The sequence below is a fragment of the Dermacentor silvarum genome, chromosome 9 (genome assembly GCF_013339745.2).
Source record: "Dermacentor silvarum isolate Dsil-2018 chromosome 9, BIME_Dsil_1.4, whole genome shotgun sequence".
Lineage (NCBI taxonomy): Eukaryota > Metazoa > Arthropoda > Arachnida > Ixodida > Ixodidae > Dermacentor > Dermacentor silvarum.
The window spans coordinates 104944015-104971792 of NC_051162.1; the positions used below are offsets into that span (position 1 = coordinate 104944015).

The 27778-nt window shown below is 47.1% G+C and overlaps 2 protein-coding genes across 9 annotated transcripts in view; one reads left to right on the forward strand and one right to left on the reverse strand.

Moving 5' to 3' along the window:
- Positions 1–1181: 1181 nt before the first annotated feature.
- On the reverse strand, positions 1182–27690 carry LOC119463666 (uncharacterized). Of its 8 annotated transcripts, XM_049656059.1 has the most exons (5): positions 27310–27689; positions 24752–24812; positions 7286–7576; positions 5995–6283; positions 1182–2437 (listed from the first exon to the last, which is right to left on the reverse strand). In XM_049656059.1, the coding sequence occupies exons 3-5, from the start codon at positions 7525–7527 to the stop codon at positions 1559–1561; spliced, it is 1410 nt and encodes a 469-aa protein (XP_049512016.1). In that variant the 5' UTR covers positions 7528–7576; positions 24752–24812; positions 27310–27689; the 3' UTR covers positions 1182–1558. The 8 variants fall into 8 exon arrangements, with proteins under 8 accessions (XP_049512016.1, XP_049512020.1, XP_049512015.1 ...); XM_049656063.1 differs by lacking the exon at positions 24752–24812 and having other exon boundaries at positions 7286–7560; positions 27298–27690; XM_049656058.1 differs by lacking the exon at positions 24752–24812 and having other exon boundaries at positions 7286–7571; positions 27306–27689.
- Positions 2776–27778, forward strand: part of LOC125939877 (uncharacterized) — a 225827-nt gene continuing 200824 nt past the window's right edge. The window contains exon 1 of the mRNA XM_049655383.1: positions 2776–2978. The gene's annotated coding sequence lies outside the window, so the exon portion shown is untranslated. The remainder of the gene's footprint in view (positions 2979–27778) is intronic.

The following is a 27778-nucleotide window of genomic DNA, read 5'->3' on the forward strand; positions in this document are numbered from 1 at the left end:
GGTTATCACAACGAGAACGATTCACGTTTTCGGGCATGCTCATCGGATTAGGAACCGCGAGTCATGCGTTACGTTAGAAAAAAAAAGTCCGCTGCTTCCCTAGCAGTCATTCTTACAGTCGTGCCACACAGGTGAGGTTGTCGCACGATATTACCTACACTACGTGTCTCGGCGCCAAGCTGCCTAAAAGGACAGTCTTGCCCGTGTCGTTCAGTAATGGTGCAAAGTTCGTTGAAGTCTCCAAGTACCAGTACGATGCGCCAATGAATCCGGTGGAAGTAGCGTTGCTCTTCATTGACCTGGCGCAATGCACTCTGGGCGATCGGCCATGAATCGGATGTTGCAACGGTTCAGAAAATAACACTAATATTGAGGAAAATAACTTCAACCAAAACTGGAAACTGCAACCCGCGAAAATTAAAATTTACGTGATACAGATATAAAATATATCGCATCTACATATAACAGAGTAATATGATGATGATCATGACGACTCTGACGTCTTTTGCACATACCCATTGACGGGGATGGGCCAAGAGTCGGGCAAATTTTACACGTGTGCTAAGTGAATAAATTTAGAAATCTATAATTTTATTTATAAATTACAGCGAGAAAAATATAAGATAATTTAGTGGACAGTCATTCAATATAACACAAAAGAGAGAAATAAAATATATACATTTATAAATGAATAAAAATGTGAATTACAAAAAAACACGAAAAATTTTAGTATTGAATGCTTTTCGTCGCGCGAGATGCTCCGATTAAGGAAGAACATGTCACTGATGCTTAATGGCATCGCAGATTCACTTTGGCCTGTCTCCCGACGTGGGTATGTGCCATTGTCTGGGATCATCATTATCATAATCTTATTGAGCCATAACGGCAACATTGGCGTTCAAGCCCCAGCACAGGAAAGATTAGGAAAATCACCTGATGAGGGAGTTAGATACTCTTTGTTGTGGTTATGCAGCCAAATAGGCGAGTCATAGGTCTTGGCCTTTCGACCTATCTCCTTCTTGGCGCTGTGGAGCCACCGCGAGCATTGCAGGGTAACATTTTCGCTGTTGTAAGCAAATGTCAAACACAGCTTTTTACGGAAGCCGACTCACCTGAGTCCGGATGTAGCTGACTAGGAGGAAAACGCATCCGTACTTCACTGTAGCCATTTGGCGCAGGACTGATTGTTAAATAAAGGTGTTTATTTTCTGTCCCCCCTCTCAGCGCTCTATGGCACCGTCCTAGACAAGGCCGCGCATGGGAGGCAGTAAATGTGGAACAAAGTGTGACCCATAAGAAGCACGTTCGACCTACAATGCAGCACGTATTAAAGCAGCGCCTTGAACCAAGGCAGCTCTTCACATTAACGCCATATCCCAACGAAACAGATGTTATGGGTGGGGGCTCTCTGCAACACAGCAAAGCTTGATCACAGCGCCAACATAGCGGGAACAGCGCGGTCAAAGGGTTCGGTCAATCCTTCATGTGGCGATTCTACAGGACAGTTACTTCAACACCTACGCATTTTTTCTCGTCGTGCCTCACACAGGATGCGTTATCACAGGATACTTGACACACTGCACCTCCCTGTCCTGCGGCAAAACTCTGCCGCGCACAGCGCGCAGAAGAGAGTTCCTATCCTAACGTGCGGTGCGCTTCGCCTGAGGAACAATCGTACCTCAGCCGAATTCGTGGACACGTATCCTAGCGACGGCAACGATTCCACCATCACGTTCAGGTCTTCCTCGTCGAGTCCGTGGTGCTCCAGCGGGTGGTCCAGACGCAGCTCCAGGTTCCTGAGAGACGTCAGCGACGTCTTGGCGAACACTCGAGAGAGGAACATCCGGGACACCTCGGTGGAACCGAGCTTGAGGTACTCCAGCTCGGGACACTCGGACAGCAGGCACTGCAGGGTCACGGGCGTCGCCCACGTGATCCTGAGAGCGACCAGGTTTCGAAAGGCGCTCGACTTGACCTCTTCGTCCAGGACGTGGCAGTGGTCCAGGGACAGCAGGCGCAGGGTCTTCTCGCCCGTCTTGGCGACCTTGTTGAGGTCGACGTCCTTGAAGTTTTTGAGGGTCAGCGCCGAGAGGTCGAACTTCTTGAGCGCCGGCACGACGCTCGAGAACGGGCAGAAGGCCGTCGTGACGGGCTCGTAGGAAACGCACAGCTTGGAGGGTGAGTTGAACTCGGTCAGTTCCTGGACTGCGTCCGGGGAATCGACCGCCAGGTACACGAGTCCTGGGTCGGGACATATTTCGGCGGCGCGCTTGATCTGATCGGCGCTGGCGGGTGCAAACGATTCGACGCCGCCATCGTGACCGTAGGCGTAACCACCAAGCACGACGACGAGCAGGTTCCCGATGACTGCGCGTAGCTCGTTGTTATCTTGAGCGGCGTCCAAAGCCGGTAGGATGTCTGCCGCCAGCAAGCGTAGCTGCAGAGGCAGGGAAAGAAAAATTAAAAAGAAAGCATTCCGCAGAAACATTTTCAAATCTGCTCGAATGCACTAGAAATTTTTGAGTCCGTTTGAAATTCATATGAGCCACCAGTGTTTTGAACGTATGGACACCTGTGGAAGCTTCGCGAATCACTGCACCGGGCCTGTTGAGCCATCAAAGGCGCAAGGTGTTTACTTGCCCTCGCGCACCTTCCCTTGGCAGGGGAGTGGGATACCGACCACGTGACTCTTACACTCGAATGCTTCGAGCTTCGCTGTGTGGCCGAGTGCCACTTCCTCGGCGGTATCGGTGTTTGACGGATTTGCGTGCGCGTGCTTAGTCCGCGTGAAATATGAGATGTGCGACGTGAAACCGAGAAACTCTGCAAGGCGTCAAGAAACGAAAGCCGCAGGAAACGTCGCATCAGACAAAGAAGATGGACAACTCGGTGAATATTTTGTCCAGCTCTGTGGCATCTGAACACCCGGAAAAAGTACACAGTTCAGCCATGTTCTTTCGGCTCGTCAAGCGTGACAGGTAAGTCAAAGAAAAAGTGCCGCGTCATTTAACGCCTGATTTATTTACCATTCATTTCGCCCATTGTCATTGACTACGACGCCACCGCGCTGCCGTTATCGGCGGGATCGACCACTTGGCTGGATGGATGATTAGAAATGACGAAAAAATAATACACGACGTGGCTGAATATATTGACACGTGCCTTTCGGACTTTGCAGTTGTGACCCCCTACTGACGAGTATCATTTCGTTTTCACTCGCGCAAACCTACCATGATAGCAGCTTCGTACGTTCTATGGGGCCCATCGTATCAGGCAGGACGATATCTCACGACAGTTCCGCGCATGTTCCTTGGCAGCATTTAAATACTGGCCATACATAATCGATGCTCTCTGCCCGACGACCACCGCCCATGCTCGTAGTAGATATTGCTGCGGCCGGACTAGTGGTCCTTTTTTTGACATGCGAGGCTCAAGTTCGGCTGAGTAAACGTTTGTCTTGCCGTGCGCTTGTCCTGTATTTATCAGCGTTGGACACGACCCGTCACAATATATGAGCTACGGCCTTTCGAAATCACTCTTTTCTACTGCGGCTGATTGTATTGCGTTAGTGTAACGCCGTTTGTTCGTCGGTAGTTTTGTTCCAACGTGTCAGCGAATCCAGCGCAGTTGCGATCGATCCAGTTCTATCGTGACTGTTACTAACCCGAGATAAGGTATGCATTTAATGTACTCTTATGTTCACTGTATTTCGGCCTTATGCATTTGTAAAATTTCTGCCAGCAGGCTGACGAGAATATTTTGTGCATTGCGGAGTTACAATCTTGTTTCACTGCCAATTCCGCATTGAATGGGAGCAGTGACTCCAAGCGCCCGTTTCTTTGATCAAGCTGCTATTATGATGAAATGCGTATTGATATAATGGCTCGACCACGTCTTGTACAATACAAAATGGCAGCCGAAACATCCAGAAATTACTTCAAATGAGTTCTTCTGCCCACGCATACCAGTACCTTATGTGTTCCATCGTTGTATTTGTGGTGCCGCAGCATATCATTATTCAGTTATGCTTGCACGTCTTGGAATTAGTCTTTAGCATACTTGACCTTTCTCATCGAAATTCTTTACGACGGGTTTTTAGTCGACTCACGAGACTGTTCAGCGTTTTGTGCCTTGTTTTGAGAGGCTGAACATGATTTTGCAGCGACGACTTTTCCGATGCTATTCCTTCTCGCGCTTCGTCAGTGGCCAGAGCGACGTTCCACCCGTGTTATCAGTTGTATCAGTCAGCCGTGAACGGTGGATGGTAAGAGTGGCATAAAATCGAGCGAAAGGCATGGCTACACAATCGGAGCCCTGCCTCCCGGACACCTTAAAAAAATGCCGCGATTAATTCCGGACCTTGCTAAAAGCGTCATCGAGCATATCTCGGATGCTTCGCTCGTGGATTGCTTAGAAGCTGGTGAATATAAACGGCTCGCTGCCTATTGCGCCAGCGATGCTGGTGTTATTAATACAGTTTTAGCTTTACGCGCGTAAATGTAAGAATTGTGCGCACGTGCGTGACATGCTACACGCCGGGAGCACTATAGTGTCACATATACAAAAACGTTTGTGCGTGTAAGTTGCACGCACAAACACGGTGGTTGCTCCCGCAGAACCATTGGCGCCGTCTGCCGCCGGCAGATATGAACGCTACCACAGCCAAGTTTCTCCAACGCGAGCCGGAGTCATAACCAGGCTTTCGATAACTGCCTGAACTTTGCATTTGTGTCACAGAGGATGTTTGTACGACCATGTGATGGCGGTCATTGCACGGTTTCGAGCTGCAAAATGCCTCGCAGTGTTCCTTGCGATCATCGTTTTCTATCATGCAGTCAACACGTGTACAAAATCAGCGCGCTCTCGATGACTGAATGAGAAGCAGGAGCGGTATTCCAAGACGATCGCCTTTAGGGGACGCCTGACGATTCGCGTGACTGGCCCCGGGTGCATGGGCGCCTATAGGAGCGACAACATTTTTGGCTTCTTGGCACAGTGCCAATGGAGCTGTCTTAGCCAACACCACCTAGATTTGTCTTAGCACACTTCCAGGAACAATGTTGCCCGCAGACGCCGACGCAACCGGCGCCAGTCGCGCGAAATCTCGTGAAAGTAAAGGTATTCCCCGAAAGTGATCGGTCCTGGAATACTACCCCATAATGTCGCTAAAGCCGCACCTAGAGCCCGTTACGGAAGTGAGGGGCGTGCAACGCAAGAGACCGCGTCCGTGAGACGCGAGGAGGTTCTCTGTATGCGTTCTGCGCATGCGCGTATCGATCCCGCCAGATCTTTGCGTACGCAGGACTTCCACGCACGTTAAACTCAAACTGTCTACTAGAGAGATTTAATACGTTCATTGAGAGCATAGGTCGGCATACTCACTGACGAGTAGGTTGACTCATTCTCCACACTCACTTAATAGGTGTGGGTTACACCATTAGTGAGTTACGAAGGGTGTCAGTGGACGTGAGTGGCGAGTAATGTGAGTTTGAATTGGAGTGAGTGCCGGTGAGTTTGATTGGACGTAAGTATAAGCGTGAGTATAAGCGTGAGTGACTGTCGGCAAGTGTCAGCGACTGTCGGCAAGTGCGATTGAATGCCGGTGAGTGGCAGTATAGACGTTACTGTGAGCTTGACTGGGGGTTGCCGGTAAGTGTGAATAGAAGTGACTATGAACGCGAGTGAGTGATGGTGAGTACGAGTGAACGAGAGCAGAGACGCGAGTTGGTACCATCTAGTGTAAGCGCGCATGAGTGTGCGTGGGTACATAGCCTGCAAAAATATTGTTGAGCGAGTGTATGAGTGAGTATTCGGTTATCTTGCCTATTTATGACTGAGGGTTTGTCGTAAATCTGCATGCAAATATTTTTTTCTTCCCTAAATGCACTCGAATTTTGCTGCCACCCGAGGCGGTGGCGGTTGTAGTGCGATGTGAAAGCGCTCATCGCATTTACGAGGCCATGCTTTGTATAGCCGAGACGACGAGGTCCTCACGTTTGGGCACGCCACCAGGAGGTCGGTCACTGCGTCACCGTAGACGGCCAACCCACTGTCCTCGTGGTCGGCGAAGTTTCCTTCCAGGTGAACCAGGTGGTGCGGCTCGTTCCTGGCGGCGTAGACGAATCCCTCGTCACTGTCGCTCAGGTCGTGCTTGAGGGTGATGCGCCGTGTGTGTGGGAACAGTTCCAGCAGCTCGGACAGCGTGTTCCTGTTGTGGTACACGTAGATGGCCGGAGTGCCGTCCAGGACGTGCGCGGCGGCCTCGGCGAACTCCGGCCGAGAGCTGCGCAACAGCGGCAGCTCGTTACTGGTCATGGGGATAGGCAAGTGTTTCAGCGATGGTTGCCTTCAATTATTAAAAATAAGCGAATGGACACAAGACGGTCGTTTTAGACCAGGGCAGGTGTTTGCGCTAGTTGATCGCAAACTATGCCGCGCTGCAGTGGTAAAACGAAGACAGACTGCACAAGAAGGATGTTTAACCATTATCTTCGCTGACCTATAGGTAATCATCAACAACATCCTAATTTATAGCCCCCACCGGAGTAAGCGCTTTCCGCCGATCTCGAATTACCCCATCATTGCGTCATAGTTGTTTCTCTATTGCGTCGCTTCTACTACTACTACTGCTCCTCCTCATACTACTACTAACTAGTACTACTAACTACTACTACTATTACTACAACTGCTACTAACTACTACTACTATTAGTGCTACTACTACTAATTACTACTGCTGATAATCGTTAGCCTGTTTTATGGCCACGCAATTGTCAGGGCGAAGGCCTCCGCTAGCCCCCAGTCTCCGCTCACTGTTGCATTGCGTCATAGTTGCCCTCTCTTGCGTCACTGCTACTATAGCTACTACACTGTAAATCTCGTTCGGCATAAGTTCCACTAAGTAAGTGGGACATATTTGCAAAAATGTCCCACTTAACGGAATCTATGCGGTGGTTACGGGCGTATACTACTACTATACTATAGTTCTAGTACGGTATAAAGGTTATAAGCAGGGATAAGGTGCCTTAGTAAAGGCTGACTAACGTTTCGATAGGAGGACCTATCTTCGCCTTTGACTTGTCGGTCACGTGGTGAGAGAGCGTTTCGCTAGGAGGACCCGTCTTCGACTTTGACGAAGATAGGTCCTCCTATCGAAACGCTGGCCAGCTTTTTTTCTGAGTCACCTTAACCCCTGTTGATAACCTTTATGCCACAGTGTGCTATTCAATCTGTCAGCACCCCTCCTTGATTTTTGAATACTACCGCTACTAGTACGACTACTATACCTGAAGGCGTCGCACCCGGCGAACGTGGCGAAGGCGTATCGGTGCGCGGCCAGCTCGTGTCGCCTGGCGATGAACGCGTCCTGCACCATGCGCAGCTGTGACGGGTGTGGCGCCTCGACGCCGTCAGGCAGCGGGTCGGAGTCGAGCCAGGGCTCGACGAGTCCCAGCTGGATGTGGTCCGTCTCGCGCGTCAACTCGTCGTCCCACTCGACGAGCTCGTCGCTCCACGACGCGGCCGGCATGTCTTACTCCCTCGCTGTCCGCGTTCTCTTCTTCTCAGGGGGCCCTTCCCTGCGTGTCATCGAAGGGTGGAGCGAATGGCTCATCGCGCGCACACTCAATTATTTCGTGGCGCGTGGTCTATCGGGGAGAGAACGCGATGGGAGGTCACACCTACAGATCGATCTCCAAGTTGATGCAACAGGGTCTGCTTTTGAGAGGGGCATGATATGGCATGCAGAGACGCGAAAGTCTTTTTGCGGCTACTTATTAATGCGTTGTCATTTGGAGTGTCAAAGTGGATTAAAAAAAGTGTGTGTGTGTGAAGTGTCTGAAGTTTACTTTTGCGCTTGAATGCATAAAACGACGTTTTGTTAAGAAAGCATCTGGAACGCCAATGCATTTCTCCGCAAAGTTCGGGAATTCATATCTCGAAACTGGTGTCATCCTGAGAATTCGCTCCAAGTGCATCCGCCTTGCGAACTCCACGGCTGGAATTTGTAAATTGCAATATGGGGCCATAAGGTAATCCGTTAAAAACTCAACTATTGAATTTTCGTTAATAAGTCGACTATGCATTTCAACTTTTTTGTGCAAGTAATTTACGCCTCTTCGAGTAGACCAGCTCATCAACTATAGAATTGTGCTATCTGCCACAGGCAAACTTTAAGAATTTCTGTAAGTGATCGCTGAAACACCCTGCATAGTGAAACTCACGGTGGTCTGCTAAGGACCACCGTCAGTTGGACTTCGCTCCTTGAAGAAGCAGTATATGTGTCGAGTGAGCTCCAGAAGAGCACTTTGCGATGTGATGAACGTGGTTCAAATCATGGATCCGGCACTTCTAAAGAAGTGCGAGGCAGTGCAAGCGCATTTCTCTCACATATATAGCTAAATCACCGTTGAATCTTTTTAGCTTGCTGCAGCGACAATTGCGTGTTGCGTGAAAATGATGATGATGACGACGATCTTCTTTTTTATTCGAGCGATTGCAACGTCCCTAAACTGCACAGCGAGTCACGAGGGATGACGTATGGAGGGCTACGAAATAATTTTGATAAGCTGGGGTTGTTTTACGTGCACGTGATTCTAAGTACACGAGCATTTTTTTGCATTTTGCCAACATCGAAATCCGGCCGCTGCTGCCGGGTGTCGAACCCGGCACCTGTTGCTCAGCGGCGGAACTCCCTATAGTGATTGAGCCACCGTGGCCGGTAGAGATTATCATTAGAGCACAGCATAACCAAAACAGCATGATGATTACAATCATAATCTCATTTATGCCGGTACTGCAAGCGAATATTTTCTAGCGAACTGCCGCCGCTTGGCGGCAGTTCGCTAGAAAATATAGTTCGCCCCGTCTTGCCTAGTCCATCGCTCCATCCATACGTGGACCATGGATTTTCTTAACGCGTGCAGAAAAATGTCCCCAGATGTCGTCTTTCGTAACACGCTACACTTGCTCTCGCTATCCAGAGCCACCAGAGTTGGAAAGGGCGTTGAAACGGGGCCATTTGGTGGGTGTTGATATTTGCTCCTTATACGACACGGAAACAGGAGACATTCGTTTTTCCATGTGCCTCTTGTTTCCGTTTCATACATGGCACTATGAAAAAAAAAGACAATAAAAATTAGGCGCGCAGGTTTTGAGAAGTGACTCCGTCATATTTATATGCGTCCTTTCCTCGGATCTTGTTCCTTATTTACACATTTCCGTTTGTAGGGTAGCAAGGCGGCCGCGCGTCTGGTTAACATTCTTACTTTTCAGTAATTAATCTTCTCCGTCTCACTAGAGGACCGCAGCTGTTGACGAGTATCGTACCTTTATGTATACGTGTTACCTCATCAGGCCCGGTTCATCGGAGCTTGCGCGAAAGTGTTGTGCACAGCACGAGCACTTTAGCCAGCGATGGCGAATCATGGCTCACACGCACATTCGTCGGTAAAGACTGAGCCACACGACGCACCGAACCGCTGACTGAGTCCGCGAAACAGAGTGACGTGCCTCAGTGACAGCGAATCACGCCGCTCAAGACACCGAAGCAGAGGCGCCGCTTGGGGTGCGATTCGGTTGCAGCTGAGTGACGTCACCGCGCTCGTGCGTCGACTGAAACAGCGATCGCGTCCGCTGCGCGAACACAGATTAAGCGACAATCAACGCAAGAGGTTCTTCCGAGTGAACCATCACTCCGCGTCGAAGTTCGATGGTCCGAGTGACTCTGACGAGGGTCTCGCGATTCCCCACAGCTATATTATTATTGCGATAGCAATTATATGGACACTTCAACCGGATTTCTGCCATCGGCGTCGCCGTCGCCGTCGCCGTGAGGTTCCGTATAGATTCCAAGGGCGATAAAATCGTCGCCGCGCGCCGTATGCGCGAGCGAAAGCGCGCGGGGGACGAACGCTATCACGGAGGGCGAACGCACGGCGGAAAGCAAACGCGACCGTCCCGCGAAAGGCCGTTTGGGTATGGGAGGGAGGGAGGCGAGGCGGCGCTGTGCTCCGGCGCCAAAGGCGTATCTTACCACTCAATCTCCCACGCGAAAGCAAGAAACGGGAAGAGGGAGGGAGGGGGGGGGGGCATCTTCTCCTCTGCCAACTACTTCTCTGCCCGGCGGTCGCCCGCACCGTCTCTTATTCTCCACACGGCTCTGACCTTTGTATGGGCTGTGCATTTGCCGCTCAGTTTCCGTTGAAGCGATAGACCACGCGAACTTGCGCTTGCTGCGAGCGTTTTGACAGTCGTTGGCTACGGTCATTCAGTGTGATCTATTCATGTTTGCTTGTGCGCGCTGACACCACGATTGTTATTTAAGTTAGTAGGCCAATGTGTCCAAGTTTATGCAGCCGATAAAACTACTATCCCTACTCCGAATAGCGCTCTACTAATTTGCTATCGCAATCGATGATTCGTCTTTCGGGCGGAACTGCGACATTTTTTGCTAACACGGAGCACTCTACGATCGTTTCCCGCATTCTGTGCACCACTTAGGTGACTCCGGAAAGTCTTTATCTTCAAACTTTCAAGTCCTTCAGTCGTTTCAGAGAGGAGGGTTGCTGAGATGTTTATAATAACAGTATTCTCGAAGTCAACGTTATTGCGGAAAGCCGCTCCGAACGTTGGAGGCCGAATAAAAATGTGTAGCGAGACACGCTGCAACACCGACACATAGCCCATGCTCAGTACAGCATGCAACCATGCTAACCCTAGACCTTGTGTGAAAGCTTGGATCGCCCGAAAGAAGGAGGTTGCTTATATTTGCATCGTCATTACCTGCATTGATGCACTACATTTTCTAAACTATAACTGGCCAGAAGACACAAGGGTGCTTAGAACCACAATGTCCTCAAATTCCCGGTATAACACGGTAGGTGAATCAAATGTAAGAATATATGCAGAAGAATAAAGATGTTTTCATGTTTAGGAAAATAACAGCGCAATATAGACAAGGACACAGGCAAAGAAGAACACGACACTGGTGCTGAGGCTAACACAGCTCTATGCGCCAACCCATCTGTATTCTAGTGGAATAAAGATGTATGGGCGCTTGGTTGGAGCGTATACGACAGGCCTTAACAAATTATGACCGAAAGATTACCGTTATCCTTGAAAAGAAAAGTGTAAAATGATTGAATTATACCCGTACTAACGCACTCCACAATAAGTCATTCCCTGCAAGTCGCCCGTCCCGGTGCTCATACTACAACGTTCGCTGCATCATTCCTTCCTCGCTCAGCCATAGACTGGAAAGGCCTTCCACCCGACGTCACTGCAACCACCTGTCCATCTACGTTTTCTCATTGTATAGCGGCCATACTCAACCAATAATTTACTTCATGTATATGCGATTACTTCTACCTGGGTCTCACCCTTTATGTAATGCCCCCGAATTGGTGGTCTTTAAGGTAATAAAGCGATGTGGTGTGATATGGGGCAGAGACGTGGATGTTAACAAAGAAGCTTTAGAACAAGCTAAGGACCGTGCAATGAGTGATGAAAAAGCAAATATTCCGGCAGGACCCATAGCGCACGATGAAGGTCGGCGTTACTGCGATTAGTATTTAAGTAGTATATAGCGACACGCCCTAATGCTAACGCCGAAACGCGTATGCGTCTGGACTCCTTTCTCGCGCTTCTCACTGCACACGCCGCGCCACCTAGCGACAGCGCCGCTAAGTCCGCGTGTGAAGCGGTTCGTTTCCACCTAGCAGTGGAGAAATTTTGAAGGTACTTTTTTTTTCTCGTCGCATTGAAATTTTAGGCGTAAACTTAAAGTGAGAGGCAGGAAGGCACCAGTGTAAATTAGACCACTGATCTCTACTACGTTTTAGTAAAGATCAGTGGATTAGATAGCAAACGTGGGTAGCCGATATTCTAGTTGAGATCACGAGGAAACCATGGGACTGGGCAGGTCTTGCAATGCGTAGGGCAGGTAAAACGGCGGTTAATTTGAGTTACGGAATGGGTGCCAAGAGAATGGAAGCGCAGTCGAGGACGGCAGAAAGCTATGTGTTGTGATGAAGTTAGGAAATTCGCAGGCACAACTTGGAATCAGCTAGCGCAAGACAGGGGTAATTGGAGATCGCAGGGAGAGGCCTTCGTTCTGCAGCGTATATAAATAGAGGCTGATGTTGATAATGGGAATGATGTTGATGAAGTCAAATCAAATACTGGTCTTTGAAGAGTTCAAGAATTGGTCGCACACGAGAGCGCGACAAACAACGGGAAAACTGAAGATACACACGCACATACAAGGCTGTATTAGTGACCACAAGCCAACTATCCGGACATTCTGCTCTTAGAATTGCCGTACAGCTACACTGCACAAAGATAAGTGAGAATACTCACGGCTGCCCAGGAAGGGCTTCAGTGAGACAAGTTCAGCGTCCACTGGAGAGACCAACTTGGAAAGTAGTCGACCTATTCTTACTGCTTATCTCGATTCACGACGCGTTGTTCTACGCACGCTCGCAGGATATGGACGCGTGAGTTAAGTGGAACTGAATTTTGTGTAGCCGCCTAACAAAAGCACGTTACTCTAACGTCTCTCCCGGCCAGCGTGTTTGGAAACACAAAGCATTTCTCACTTGACCAACCATTAAAGACCCGCGCAGCTGCGTCCATTAACGCGCACTAAGTGGTTAGCACATGTGTGCAATAAAAAAAAAAAAAAAATCTGTTGTGCAAGCTTCCACAATGTGTCGGACGTTGTGCTTTCCACGTAAAGAGAAACGCAGCGAGAACACGTGTGACGATAAATGCCCTTAATATGATCTTTTTTTTCTCACTCAAGTATCCGTTTCCTCTTGCTACGTACACAACTACAGTCTACATTTCAAAAGCCAGGCATAGCAAGCACTCGAATTTTCTTAAACCTGTATATAAAAAAGTAAAGCTACATAAATTCACGTGGTTAAAGCACTATTTCAATATCCAATTTTCATTAACGTGACAGGAAAGCTGACTAGTGAAGAAAATCACGTAAGACTGCCCCTTTATCAGATTTCGCGCCCAGCCCAATCTCCAGTGTAGTGTGACGTCAGGAATTGCAATCTGTCTTCTCGTACGCGGACCGCTCTGGCGATGAGAGTTTCTCAGAACTTTCTTGGTCATTGCTTCATTGAGAAATGCAATGTAGTCTTTCTTTACCGATTAACAAATAATTAGATCAGAGCAGAAGCTGCAAGAATATGTGACATCACGGCATGCAGCTGCTGGAACTTCACGCTGGTGGCGCCCCCTGCATTTCCTTCTTACGTCTTTCCTTGCTATAACCAAGACTTTTCCCACGCTAACCATAGCTGTTTAGTGATTGTAGACGCGTAATTAAATATTGATACTTCGCACGGTTTTCCTCTTTAGTACTCTTTGACGTCTCAGAACTGCAGAGTAGACTACGAAGAAGGGACGCCATAGTTGAGCAGTCGTCTTTTATTCTCGCCACCAGGGGTTCCCGATCTTGTAATTCGATATAATTGTTCGGCCATACTTGCCTATTAAGTCCTCATCCTCGGTCAAACATCACAGCTCAGGAAAACCTTATCTTTCAAAGGTACCGAAACAGGTACCGAAAGGTTCCGACAATCACAGGCGCTGGCTCATGGCGGATAAATTCGCTAAGCCACCGAGCCGTCCACCACCTGGCCGGGGAATTTATTAACCTATAACGAGATTGCTAAACACTATTATCTAGGACGCAGACAATTTCCATTGCCACATTCAGGCAGTTTCACTGCGACTGTTACAAACAGGAACTTATTCCACGCCGGACCACCTTGATAAAACTTATCCAGAAAGGGAGATCAAGAAAGATTGTCATGCGTGCAATGGCATCATTGGGATCAGACACATGCTGGCGGGATGCCCTGCGACTCTGGCCAACCCTCAAGAAGAATGGATGCATTGGAAGAAGATGCTACAGAGTTCATCTTTTCAAGATCAGCTACGGGCTGTCCAGAGGGCCCACGATGTCGCTGAAGGGCTGGGCCTAACGGTGCCATCGTGGGTGCAGCCCGCCTCGGCTTGAAAGAGTCGAGCCTCAGGAGTTTTGTAAATAAAAAGTTTTCACACACTTACACACTAATAGAAATTATTCGATGAGGCGGTGACTGTATCCCCGAGCCGGAATACGCCTTCCTTTTGCAGCTCTTTCGTTTGTGAGCTTTATAAAAAAAATTGTTTGTTACTGTCGACACGCGTTCTGGTGCTGAATCTGTCCCCGTATTGTTAAAAAAATTCTGGGGTTTTACGTGCCATAACCACGAACTGATTATGAGGCACGCTGTAGTGGGGGATGCCAGGTTAAGTTTGACCACCGATGATCTCTCTTTTATAACAGGAGCTAGATTTAAGCCCCTTTTGTTCCCAAATTATAATGCATCATCCATACTTTCCGCAGATGCTTTCCGACATCTAAAATTTCGGCGGATCAACGTCATTGCAAAGTGACGTTATTAAGCTTCTACTGTAGAGCACCCCGCCTGAATTTTTACCTTCGTAGATCCCGTTTATCCATAACTAACCTCTGTTCTTTTTGTAACGTGCCAGAAGCTACAGACCATTTCTTTCTTTCTTGCAGCCGATTCTCCTCAAGATGTTCAACATATTTCCGACTGGTCATCTGAGTTTAGCGCTTACTATTCCAAACATTTTGTCCCTCGGTGCCTGTAAACTAGGAACAAGCCATGGGTCGATCATTACTGCTCTGCATAAATTCATTGAACCGTCCGGAATGTTACGCTGCTAGGGTGCCGACCGTACGTGGAACATGTTATCTTATTTTTTCCTCAGTTTAAGTATAGGTCTTCTCAAATTTGTGTTATCATTTAGTTGCCAAATGCTTTGTTTTCAATGTTTGCCTTTACCCCTTTTCGTAAGTAGTTGGGAGTATGTATCAATCCACCCAGTGTGGTCAATCCCCCTCGTGGGTATGAGCCATGTTTTGTGGAACACAACAACAACAACACAACAACAACAACATCTATCCCAGTCTTTTGGCCTCTCCTGACACATCCTCCTGATCATTGTTTTCAATGTCCCGTTAAACCTTTCCACTAACCCATTGGCCATTGGATGGTACGGGGTAGTTAGCTTTTGATCTATGGATAGCAGCCAGTTTATCTCTTTCATAAATTCCGATGTAAAGTTACAGCCCCTGTCACTTAAAATCTCCTTTGGAACGCCGTACCGGGAAAACATCTCTAATAATGCTTCGGCCACCTGAATCGTGTCTACCGTCTTAAGTGCTACCGCGTCAGGATACCTGGTGGCAACATCCACTAACGTGAGCACATATCTGTTACCTTTCCCGGATGTGGGACTAATGGGTCCTACAATATCAATCGCTACACGGTGGAATGGTAGCTCAACAATAGGCATCTTTCCTAACGGTGCCTTTCCTACACGACCCTTCGCCACCGTCTTTTGACATACATCCCAGGACCTGAGGTATCTCCTCGCATCGCTCTGTACTCCAATCCAGAAGAACTCTGTAATTCTCGCCAACGTGCTCCCTATCCCTTGATGCCCTGCCATCACACTGTCATGTCCTATCTTCATTACTGTTTCTCGCAGTTCCTTTGGGACCATTAACTGCTGAACCTCTCTTCCTGAACTGCATACATGACTCCGCAGAAGTGCACTGAAGCGTCCGGAAGGTTACACTGCTAGGGTGCCGACCATACGTGGGACATGTTATTTTATTTTTACTTTTTCCCTCAGTTCAAGTTCAGGTCCTCTCAAAATTTGTGTTATCATTTAGTTGCCAAATGCTTTGTTTTGAATGCTAGCCTTTACCCCTTTTCGTATGTTGTTGGGTGTACGTTTCAATCCATCCAGTGTGGCCAATCCCACTCGTGGGTACGAGTCATGTTATGGGGAAACAAGAAGAACAACAGATACCGGTCGCGGCGGTCGCATTTCGATTGGGGCAAAATGCAAAAACGCTCGCCCCATGCATTGGGCGCATGTTAAAGAACCCCAAATGGTTAAACTTATTCCGGAGTCCCCCACGACGGCGTGCCTCATGACAAGATGGCGGTTTTGACACGTAAAATGGCAGAATTTGAATTTATAAAATTAATCTTGACCGCCTAGGGTTCTATGCCATGCAACTAAGTTTAAGTACACGAGCGCATTTCCATTTCGCCCCTATCAAAATGTGACCGCTAAGGCCGGGATTGAATCTGCGATCTCGAGCTCAGCAGCCCAACACCATAGCCACTGGGCTACCTGGCTAGGTCATCGCAATGTTATTTTAGTCGTTGGAAATGCATTGACAGCGCCTCGGAATTGTCTTTAATATCCCTACCCTTTTATCCTACAGAAAATTTCGTAGCACTTTTTGTTAGAAACCTTGGCTTCGTAACATCGCTAATGTGAGGCGCATTAGCCGTATAAATTAGCCAGAATTCCTTCCGCTGCCGAAATTAGAAGCGTCAGCTTTTGTACTTCTGGAATCACCTACGAACTGCTCGGATAACCGGCTTCAGCTCTTGCATTTGGATCGAGAGTCTCAATCTTCCGGTGATGAGGCTAGTATTATTTCCATGACTGGATTTCTAATTACTACCCCGGGTCATTGTAAAACATATGCCTCTGCGGTGAAAGCTATCGCGAGGAAATTGCTTTACTATCACATCTTTCCTATATTTAACGAAGGAAAGTTTGCGAGAACCGCTTTAATGACAGAATGCGCTGATGTCACCTCATGTTATCATTCTTTAAACTTTTATAGTTTTTTTTTGCCTGCGACAATATATTTGGGAGCGCTTCCGCTCACCTGCTTTAGTCTTCGCTTGCTCTTGAAGTTTCTCAAGAAAAAAATATGCTCAATCAATACAACACTAAATGCCGATATACGAGGTAATAATTCAATCATGTCAAGTGCCAATCAACGAAGGGACCAAGGAATTCAATCTTGCAGCGGAACTGGAACAAAAAGGAAGCATCGGTAAGCGCAAGATTTTAATTTGGAGCGAAGCTCTCTTTTGCCTATACTAACCCAGGTTTCGCGTCCTTCGGTGCTGTCTCGCCGATTAGACAGGCTTAATCCAGACCGATAAAAAAATGCCAGCGAGTGCACTTGCCTTCTGTATATATATATATATATATATATATATATATATATATATATAACAAATCAGGGCCTAAATCCTGCACACACAATGTTAGCCTACAAGAATCTCTAAAGCCACACACTGCCTCTCAATAGAATAGCCCAAGATCATTGGCACCTCCTTTGATTTGTTGAATTTACTATTTCTGGCCATGCGCCATTGTTCAGCAACTGGGCAATGTACCACCGTACGCTCCGGCCTGTACAGGGAGCAATTTCGACCGGCAAAGTTGTGTTAGTGAGTGCGTCCTGCGTAATAAAACAATAAATCACTAATTAAAACATGCCTGTACATATAGTATTGGGAAATAGGTGTCTCTAAAGCGCACATACCTCTTAACCGAATGGTGCATAATATTAAACAGCCTAATTGCCTTTAATATATTTGATAAATGGATTATGTATTCTTGCCCAGTGGGTATGCATGCCACTGGGTAACTGCCAATGTGTGTATGCCCCATTCTTGGCCAATCCTCGAGAATGGCCACTGTTACACGAGGAGTACAAAATCCGGAGCTATATGTTTACGCACGCGTCCTGCTTCTCGCTGCATAGACCTCTCATCACCGTTTTTTTTTCTTTTTATAGTTTTCTTTTTGTTCATTTAAAAAAAGAAAACAAACGACAGAGAAAGGTTTTATTCATACCTGACCAAAACAATAAAAAAGCAAACATAGTTAGTTTAGGTTGCATTGGCAATTACATAGCCATCGTCCTCTAGACATTGCTTCGTCGACGCCAAACAGAAGTATACGCATGTAATTTAGTTTTATAACATTTCTTCCAACACATCCCAAAAGCTCCGCTGGACATTGATTCCAACAAGCGCTTTGGATCTGCATATTTAAAAAAGTTGTTAGTGCAAACATGCAGGTTGCTGTATTGAAAATTTTGCGACCGATGGCCCCGGCACCGACGGCAATGTAAAGCCTTGCGACAATGATGACTTCTGCAGAGAAACCAGAGTTTGTCAGTAGCTCCTAGCAGGTATTGCTTCGAAAGGCACAAATGGGGCTTATTGTTCGTTCGTGAAACTACTTAGTAGACATCGAAGACCGGTAGTGGATCTTACAACAAGGAAATAAGCGTGGGTTGGATGCAAATAAGTGGTTCTCTTATTGCCGCTGAATTGCGCAGTTAGTATACAGACGTCCAGGTGACCGCGGGCTAAGATCGCCCGTTTATTGGCAAGCGTCTGCGCGTTAGCTTTTCAGCTGGTCTCTGCCTTAAGGGGGGTCATTAAAGAGGAATATTAAGTTAAGCTGTATTAGTTAACCGCGCTTATGCAATAGAAGAACGGCTGCTGTTTTGGTAAGTCAGAAAAGACGCGGAAAACTAGAGGCGGCTGGCGATGTTGTCCCCAACTTGCTGCACTAGCCCGCCATCACGCCATGAATTTTGGCGGCCTCTGCTGGCTTTGACAGCCTCTGCTCGTGTCTTGTTAACTATCTATTTCGTGACGTTAACTATTTATTTGATGCAGAAGAACTACACTGAATTCTAAAAGAAATAAGGACTCAAGGTATAGCAAGTGTCCTGAACTTCTGCGCCAATACGGCACAAGGACGAAAAAGTAGTTCGAAATCTCTGACGTCACACTAAAGTAACGGCTCAGATGTTTCTGCACGAATTAAAAAAGTAATGAAGCGTGGACTTAATTTTCTGTACTAATAATCTACCAGTTTCCTAAAAAGATATAAGATATAAGATATACAAATAGAGTTAAAAAAGAACACTTGACTAGTCCAAACTTATTCATACTTGCTCTTTAGAAAGCATTCGTCTCTTTTGTCGAACATTGACTGCCCTGACACAGGTGTTGACCGGTAGCGATGACGCGTCAAGGCTGTAACCTTGAAACACTTCCTGTGTTTTTGGATGAAAGTGCGCGGCGCTTTGTGCAAGCGAAATGATCATAGTAATTGATGAGGCTTTACGTCCGAAGGCCGAGGTAGCGTAAGGGCGAGGCGCCGGGATAGTTTTGACTTCCTGGTGACTCCTGGGGGTTCACTCGTACCGACGTACACGAACGTATACTTGCATTCCGACTCCGTCGCGAATGCTGGCCAGTGTGGCCGGGATTCGAGTCCGCTACCTATTGCTAAGTAGCCGGACGACGTGGCCATTGAGCTATCGTGGTGGGTCTGTGGTTAAGCTGGTGCTCGTGTCACGCGCGTAACATAATTGACTGGGATGATTGATTTCGCGTTGCGAATCCGTAAGCGTGGGAAATGGCGCCAGAAAGATACGAAACGCATGTTTTTCGTCTCATGGTCAGTTCGGCTGTTTGCGTCTTGACCTATGCTGAAGAAGCCTTATACCCCGATCACCTAATTTAATAGAAATAGATATAATAAGGTTCTCGTGTGGCGGATATCGCTAATAACATCAACTTCGCTGAATGGCTGGAACAGGGAGACACTACTTGCCAGAAAAAAAACACAAAATTATGATAACAAATTAACCAAACATAATTAATTTATTTTATTTACTCTCTTTGAAGAACATGTCAGTTTTGCAGAACTGAAGCCGAGAAGTGATGAAGTAATATCAAGTTTAGAAAATCCTGTGCTTATAACCAGTTTCAAGAAATACGTCCTTAAAATCTGCAGTGAGATCCCGTCGTGTTCCCGTAAGCACTTGTCAGCACTTTCGAAAACGGAAGTGCATTAAAAAAAAGCTATGGTAATGGTTGCTATAAAAATCATCATCTTAATGCTCACAGCCATAATCATAATTAATATCTTTTTTCGTGTTTTCAAGCAATGCCCTTAATATTTCACAGCCAAAACCACCTTTCCCTTGCCTTTTTCATAAGTTGTATCATCATCCGCCCGAATACATCTTCATTTTTTTCCCCAGTCCGCATCAGTGTTCTTTAAACTGAGCGATCACTGTTTTAAAGTGAGACGCCATATGATATACAATACACAACTTATGCATGGTTCTTTATTTCTCATACCATTATCGACTGGAACAGCTTGCCATGCCGTAGCCACACGAATCGACCTCTCATTCTTCCACAAGCATCTGCTAACATCTTGATCTTGTACAAGTTTTATGAACATGTATTTTCTTTTCCACATCTTTCAAGGTTGAAACATGTACATGCACTTGCTTAAACACTGCTTTTACTCGGTATATCTGTTTCGTGTCTTGCAACGCACGCTTTACCAAATGTTGCGCATCCGTAGTTTTATATCTCCGTTGCTGGTAAATTTGTAGTGATGGGTATTGACTGTAATTATCTGTCTACCAGCTGTGTGTGTTAGTTCGTGAAATATATGCTATCATATGCTTCTGTTTATTTGGTTTTCCAGTTTCAGATTCAGATGCTTTACTTTTCTTTGGTAGTTATGTGTTTTTTGTTATTGAACCCCTCCCCCCATACTGTAATACCATCAAAAGGAGGCCTACATATGTACCACTGATAGTTAACTCAAACCACCACCATCTAGAGTAGCAGCCCGTGTTTACTCATACACTCAGCTTCGTCGAATCCTCTCTCTTTCTTCCTGTACCTTCGAAGTTATAATTGGTCAGCGGAAAATGTTTCGAATAATAACGAATAGCATTCTCGCCCGGCAAGAACTTCGAGAACTCGCGCCGAGCGACACGCGGTATCGAAGAGTATAGATAGGCAATAATGATCGGCTTCTATACCTTATCTGTATTCCCATCTCTCGTCCCCGAGCTGCAAGTGTTAGACGGTGCTTCAACCATCTTCGGCGGCATCCATCGGCATAAACAAATAGCTCCCGTGCTGGCACCGTACTTCGCCGGCAGGGTCAAGCGTAACAAACTCCCGGCCTTCTTTTTTTTTCTTTCTTTTTCCTGCGGCCTCTGATATTCGCCGAGCGGAAACCGGCTTCGCGAGCACTTGAGCTGAGACGACTATTCCTTCGAGCTGCCTGTTGTTCAAGGCTTTCTTATTTTTCCTTCTTTTATTTTTTTTCCTTTTAGAGAGTGGCAAATGCATAGTTGCACGGTCATTTAGGGTTTCTCGTACGCGTCGTTATGAAACGTGCCGCCCTCACATCTCGCCATGAGGAGAAGTGGTCGCGCGCGAGAGGAGGTTTGAGAGAAGGGCTAATTGCTGAAATTGAGGAGTTGGTGGCCCGACTCCGCATGTAGCCTCGCAGGCGCTTACATGATAGCTGCGACATGCGATGATGTTAAGGGAGGAGGAGGTATGTGTGTAAGAAAGTTTGGGGGAGGGCGGAGGATCACAAACGAAGGAAAGGACGACCATGCGCATTGAGGGCGCGTAGGCGGAATTATTTTGTGTACAACTTGCGATTGGTGGGTGTAGGCAGAATTGTTTTGTGTACAGGTTGTTGTGAATGGGGGAGAAGACGTGAGTAGCCCTCATGTGTAGCTGTGGAATCTCCGGAGGTTTAACGGTGGTATTATACGAAGTGGCTTTCGTGTAGGTGGAACCCGACTTCCTTAATGAAGAAAGGATGTGGTGCATCGTTAGATGTACGACGGCATAAATGTTTGTGCGCAGGTTGCGAAGGAAAGCAGACGAGAGCTGCCTTGATGTCTTGCACTAGGTTGTGCGCGGGCTTTGCGGCGGTAGTATACAAAGTAGTCAACTACAGCCGAAGCTTACACAAAACAAGAAATATGGTGCATCTTAAACAATTGCCATAGTAGCTAATGGCACATTGTTTGTACTGATCGTTAGCTAACTAAAACAATCTTTTTCTCTTTCGTGCGCGCTTGCACAGCCAAATAATTATTGAAGGTCAAACACGCAATTAAAAAGATTTATTACTGTGTTCGCTGTATGTGCGTGTGACTACTTCGCGCTGCTGCGACTCGCGATGCAAATACACCACCAGTCCAGTTTCCCGTACTTCCTAAGTGCACCTTCTCAGGTTTTCGTCTTGTATCGCAATGGTCATGGCTTCAAGAAAAACCATAGTCTTCGTGCTGGCATTCGCTTGCGGACAGATTTTGTTTTGATTATTGTATCTACCAAGACAGTGTCATGTCGGGACTTTACGGTTTGCTAAGTCTTCATTCTTTGTTCCGGTGGTGGTGGTTGGAAAAACTTTATTTGTCAACTGAAAAGAATTTCTTAGATTACATGTGGGCTTCCTGATGGCTTCGTGCATGAGATGGCCGTCAGACCGTGTGTAATGGCGTTCCAATAATTTTTCGTTGGATTATCCCCTTAGCATTCACTTACAAGGGAGTATGCCGGCTTATAGTCGAATAAGAACCGCGGGAACTTGGTAGCGGGATAAAATAAACTAATCAACCAAAATTGAAGCTTGACTCAATAGTGACACGGCCGCTTGCCTGCTTACGCGCGGAAGTTGGAAGAAAGGGGGGTATGGAGCGGTCGTTGTCACTTGGCACCGGACGTGGAAATGAACGGATAATTCTTTCGAGCAGTGGGAACAAGTGTTGCACCGCTGTAGTGTTGATGAGCTACATCCGTTGCAATTTATTCCCCGAAAGCGGCAAAGAAGGAGGAAAATGACGAAGAACGGAAATAAAAAAAAAGTCACAAATTAAACAAAAGAAACGAGGCAAAAATTAGGAAACGAAAGAAGCAACGAAGGAATGAAAAAGAAAGAGGGAATAAAGAATGAAACAAATAATGAGGTCATCAAAGAATGAAGGAAAGGAGGAAAGATACCAGAAACGAAAGAAGTCGGCAAAGAAAAAAAGAAATAAATAAAATAGGAAAGCCAGAAAAATGAAGAGAAGGAAACAAAGGAAGGAAGAAATAACACGGGAACTTAAGTTCAAGCAGTTCAAGCTTCGTTCTTCGTCGCAGAGTCAGCCCTAGAATGGGAGGGTTACGAGCCAGTGTCGAAAGGATTCGAGGAACATGCCTCTCCTTTGTTTATTGCTGTTTGCATTGCAACTATTCGTTTTTGTGAGCTTGGGAACCTCGGCTCATGTTTGGCGGTTACGCCCTTCGCGCGCGCAAAAAAAAAAAAGAAAGAAAAAAACGTACGGCCACAACAATCGCTCACAACGTTCCACAAGAGCCCCACATTTCAGCTACGCTAGTGCGCGCAGTAATTAGTGAATGAGTAATTAGGCTGACGACATCGTAGCGTGCCGGGAGGAAGGCTTCTACTTTGTTTTATATCGAAGGCAGAAAAGCAGGGACGCATAAAGGCACATTGGACAAACACACAACGCTATGTGTTTGTCAAATGCGCCTTTATGTGTTTCCGCCGTTCGGCCTGCGCCATAACAAAGTAGAAAACGTCATGACACCAAGCCCACGTAGTAACTCTCACTGGTATGAAGAGTTGCGTAAGCTGGAATGCACCACACTCGAGGGCCTTAATTTCTATGCCCGAGATAGGAACGTCAGTGAGCTACGAAAGATTATTTAGTAGAATTTTTTCACGCGCAGAGTGCCAAGCTTGACAATAATGCGGATGGCTGTTGCATCACGCGCCCTTTCTCCATCACCCTCACCCGCAAACTCGCAGCCCCATTCTACCGCCACCCCCATGCCGCTCGCCTACCACCCCCCCCCCCCCCCAAAAAAAAAAAAACAAAAAAAAACAAAAAAAAAACGAAAAAAAAACGGCAAACACTGCTCAAATCCCTGAGGTCGTTTCGGGATACATAGTAGCTCTACTACGACGGACATTCCTATCGGTATGACAGATTCAGCCCTGAAATATGACAGGTTCTGTCTTTTCAAATAAAGTTTTAGCGATCAAAATTCGTTTAATTTTTGTAACACTGTTCCCACTATGTTCCACTATTAAAGAAGCCTGAGATGCGAAAATCGGAGCTGCCTAAATTCGATATTGCCGCCACAGATTTCGCGCGAAACAACTAGAGCTTTTTGTCGTAAGGACTAAGTAGTTTCATCTTTCTGAACTCAGCTGCAGCTTCAGGCGTGTAGAATGGCGACTGAGGTTATGAGTCAATATATGTTTAAGATGACGCAATCGCACGATTGTAGGAACGACGAATATATCTCCTTCAGTCACAAATTATGAGGGAGTGCTGATAAATCCGTCAAATTATTTTATTACAAGGCGCCGCAGACTCTACTGAAGGAAACAAAATAGAAACTGTAGGATAATGCTTTGCATATCTTCTAGTGATTGCTCGTACAAAGTAAATAATTTTAGCGCGAAGTCATTCGCGTCGCGTTTCTTTTTAATAAGAAGGAACTGACTGACCAGCTCCGAGATCAGTCCATATTTTTGGTGGGATAACTAGATAGCTAGATAGCTGGAAAACAAAACTGGTCCGACAATGCCGAGAATGCTATTCGCATTGCAAGTCATGTACACGAACGCGTGAACCATTACTGCAGGGGATATGAAAACCAGTGGCGGACACTACAGGGAAAGTAAGGGGCGGGGGGGGGGGGGGTTAAAAGTGTTGTGGAATAAGTTGGAACACTTTTCGAAATTTCATTCACTTCTGTGAGAACAGCGAGATAAGTACGGCGAGCTGAGCGAAGGACAACGAAAAGGACATAACGCTCAGGACGGCACGGCTATAGGACGGTGACAGCAACGACGGTGGGTGCACGACGCGTGTACGACGACGGTGAGGACAGACGACGATGACGTCACGGCGATGACGGCATGTCACCTGCGAAATCGAAGGTGGCGTAACGGCTCACAGGTTTGGGCTCGGTGTCGAATCTCGGGTGGGATAAGATGGCGTTTTCTCGACGCTTCAATCTAGAAAAAAAAAAGATAATTATGATGAGAATGGTGACGATACCTGCTACAGAGTCCACAAATATCGACGGAAACACCCTCGACAGATTTCGCCGTAAAGGTCACGCACTGCTCCCCATGAACAAACGTGCCATCAGAAGCTCGGGTTCCGCTTGACATAACGGCAATACCGTTGGAGCTGCTACTGTGCGATATTGCCACTGCAGTGACAAAATGTTGCCAGAATTATCAGCACATAATGACCCTAGTCAGCATAAGAGAAAAAAGTATATTAGCGACAATGTTTGGAGCCACCACTATCCCGCCGTGTTCCTCCAACAGCGACCTCACATGTGACCTGCCTGAGCAAGAAAAAAAAAAAAAAAAGGAGAGAGAGACAACATGCATCTTGGTGCATTCGGTGGCTGTGGTTAATCCCGCCACAGAGTATCAGGGCCTGTGGAACTTTTCAGCTAGGCATGAACTCATGGGTTCGATTCCCGGCTGTGAGGACCGCATTCATCTCGTAGCGGAACATACAGCTCTAGTATGCTTAGATTTTCTTGCACGCTAAAAACCCAAACTCATGTTGAGACCTGCACTATATACGGCGTTTCTCCTAAGGGACGTGTTGTTTTGGGACGGTTCAATCGCTCACGCAATCAATGATTATCAATCAATCAATCAATCAATCAATCAATCAATCAATCAATCAATCAATCAATCAATCAATCAATCTGCATTGTATTCCTGCTACACAGGTTCACTGAAGTGAATGCTAACTAAATGGTCATTCATCATAGCAGCAAAAAAACGCGCCAGATAACTGCATCCAGTGGAGCGCAGTTTTAAAGGAAACGCAGACATACAACACGCCGAAGATTCCCGCCGACGGCTCCTGCAGAGGAACCTTGATCGGGGCTTTGACGTAACAGTGCTTTCATTGTCATGCACGCCAGACGAGGTCGCATCGCTGGCGTCAGGCAATGGACGTCGAAAGTTTTCCTCGTGCGAAGAGAAAAATACGAGCCGTTTACGTTTGTTTCAGTTTCTTTTTGTCAGGCGCAGTTAAAGATCAAACTGATTCAAAGGCTCCTTAACCTGACCGCCTTTTGTTGGCTCTGAAGATATTAGCTGCAGACTGCGTCGAGGTTATTTCGCACAAGGCTGTGTTCACCGACCTTCGTTCTTCTGCAGCTTACCACAAGGTCGCCGATGGTTTGTCCTGTCACCTGCTCCGTTTTTGTGCTCGCCTTTCTTACCCCTGTAAAATAATTTACACCCTGAAACTTGAATAAGGGTGTAAATTGGTCTGTAGTAGCTCACACCTTTATACCCCTTTTGAGTGCAAGGGTGTGATTTACAGACAGATATACACCCTTCTTCACTTGTAAGGGTGTATTTTATTTTACAGTGTACAGCAGCTGTGTTTTTGTAGGCTCGTTACGGCTGCTTGCTCGAGAAAGATAAAGTGATCGCCACCTACAAGACCAGCAGCTGTAGATCCAAGGACGAAGGTGACAAATTGGGAAAAGGAGCAAGGTGCCAAGCCCTCCCGTAGGCCTCCGACCATCCGAGTCTAAAAACTGCGCAGTTCCTGTATTGCGTCGAGATGCTCACATTAGAACCGAAGGAGGGGGCGGACAAGACGCTGTCGAAGCTGCAGAGCGTACCCGCGGGGTAAACAAACCCGGCCACCACCCCCGTTTTGAACTATACAGCAATGTGTCACCTGATGTTACTGCTTTGCGGTTTGTGGTGTAGGATGGTTAGCGAGATTGACGCCAATGTGAAAAAAGAGAGAGAGAGAGAAAAAAAAACTGAAAGTTACGAAGCGTCTTAGGTACAGAACTAGACAAAATAAGTTTTACTTCGCGTCTGCCCACAAGGGTGGCAGTTATTCCTCAATCTGACAAGAGATCGCAGCAGTTTTTGCATGATAGAGTCGCCATGGTAGAAAAAAAAAAAAAAAAAACTCCAGCCCAGGCGGAAACCTCTAGTGCGAGAACTACTCGGCCGGTGTAATGAAACGATTTATTTTGCTCGGTTCTATAACTTTCGCATCATCCACCGTTCGCAACCGGCCCATCCCGCAAATATAACACGTGCGGCGCGCCGCCCTGTACAACAGACGAAGAGCGAAAAAAGGAATAGCCGTTGGGATAAAATGCTGACATTATTGTGGTCCTGTACTCTGTCATTAGTAGCATCCAGGGTGCTACCAGAGTACCAATGCAAAGTCCGTAAACTAGCGCACTGGGGTGTGTGTGATTCTCACACACACCGTCGACAGATCGAGTATGCATATTCTGTATGACAGAAGGTCAGTTCGAGTCAAGCGAATGCTTCTTCTTCAACGAAACCGTTCGTTCTCTGCGGCGGCCAATTGTGGCGCAGCTCTCGCATGTCGCATAATAATGAACGCGAGATCGGCGTGAAATTACTGAGATGTATCGTTCGATATGAGCACTCGTTACGGCGAGTCCAGTGACGGTTGAAGGAGCACGTACCTACTTACCTCATGGGACCGCGGCCTGCGTGTGGACAGCAAAGCGAACGCGAACGTTCCTCCGAAGATCGTCCCGTCGTCGCCGCTTCACAAGGCACCGCCGGCCGGGATGCGTCAGTCGTCGTTGGCGCCCCGAACACGTTTTTTGTTTCAACCGGCAGAAAGAACACCCTCGCGCACGTAGGCAGCCTGCCAGCGCCGCCCCGCTGTACTTTGGCGGACGCCTTCTCGAAGCCAGTATAGTGGTGGTGGTTGAAGGAAGGAAAGGAGAGGAGGTGCACTACTCTGGCTTCTTTATTTTCTCTTTTTCTTTCCTCTCGGCTGCAACTCCGTGGCAGAGATCAACGTACTCGCTCAAATGCACACATGGAACGCCGGCATACAAACGGGGAAACGTACACAAACACTGACACACACACACATACACACATACACACTCCTACGCACAACGGTGGCACGCAGAAAACAAGCGAGAACT

Coding starts and splice junctions, on each gene's coding strand:
- LOC119463666 (XM_049656063.1), bottom strand. CDS start 7,527: ATGCCGGCCGCGTCGTGGAGCGACGAGCTCGTCGAGTGGGACGACGAG. Junction 6,284..7,285: donor GCCGGGTGCGACGCCTTCAG/GTATAGTAGTCG, acceptor GCTGTTGCGCAG/CTCTCGGCCGGAGTTCGCCG. Junction 2,438..5,994: donor TCCTGGTGGCGTGCCCAAAC/GTGAGGACCTCG, acceptor CTGCCTCTGCAG/CTACGCTTGCTGGCGGCAGA.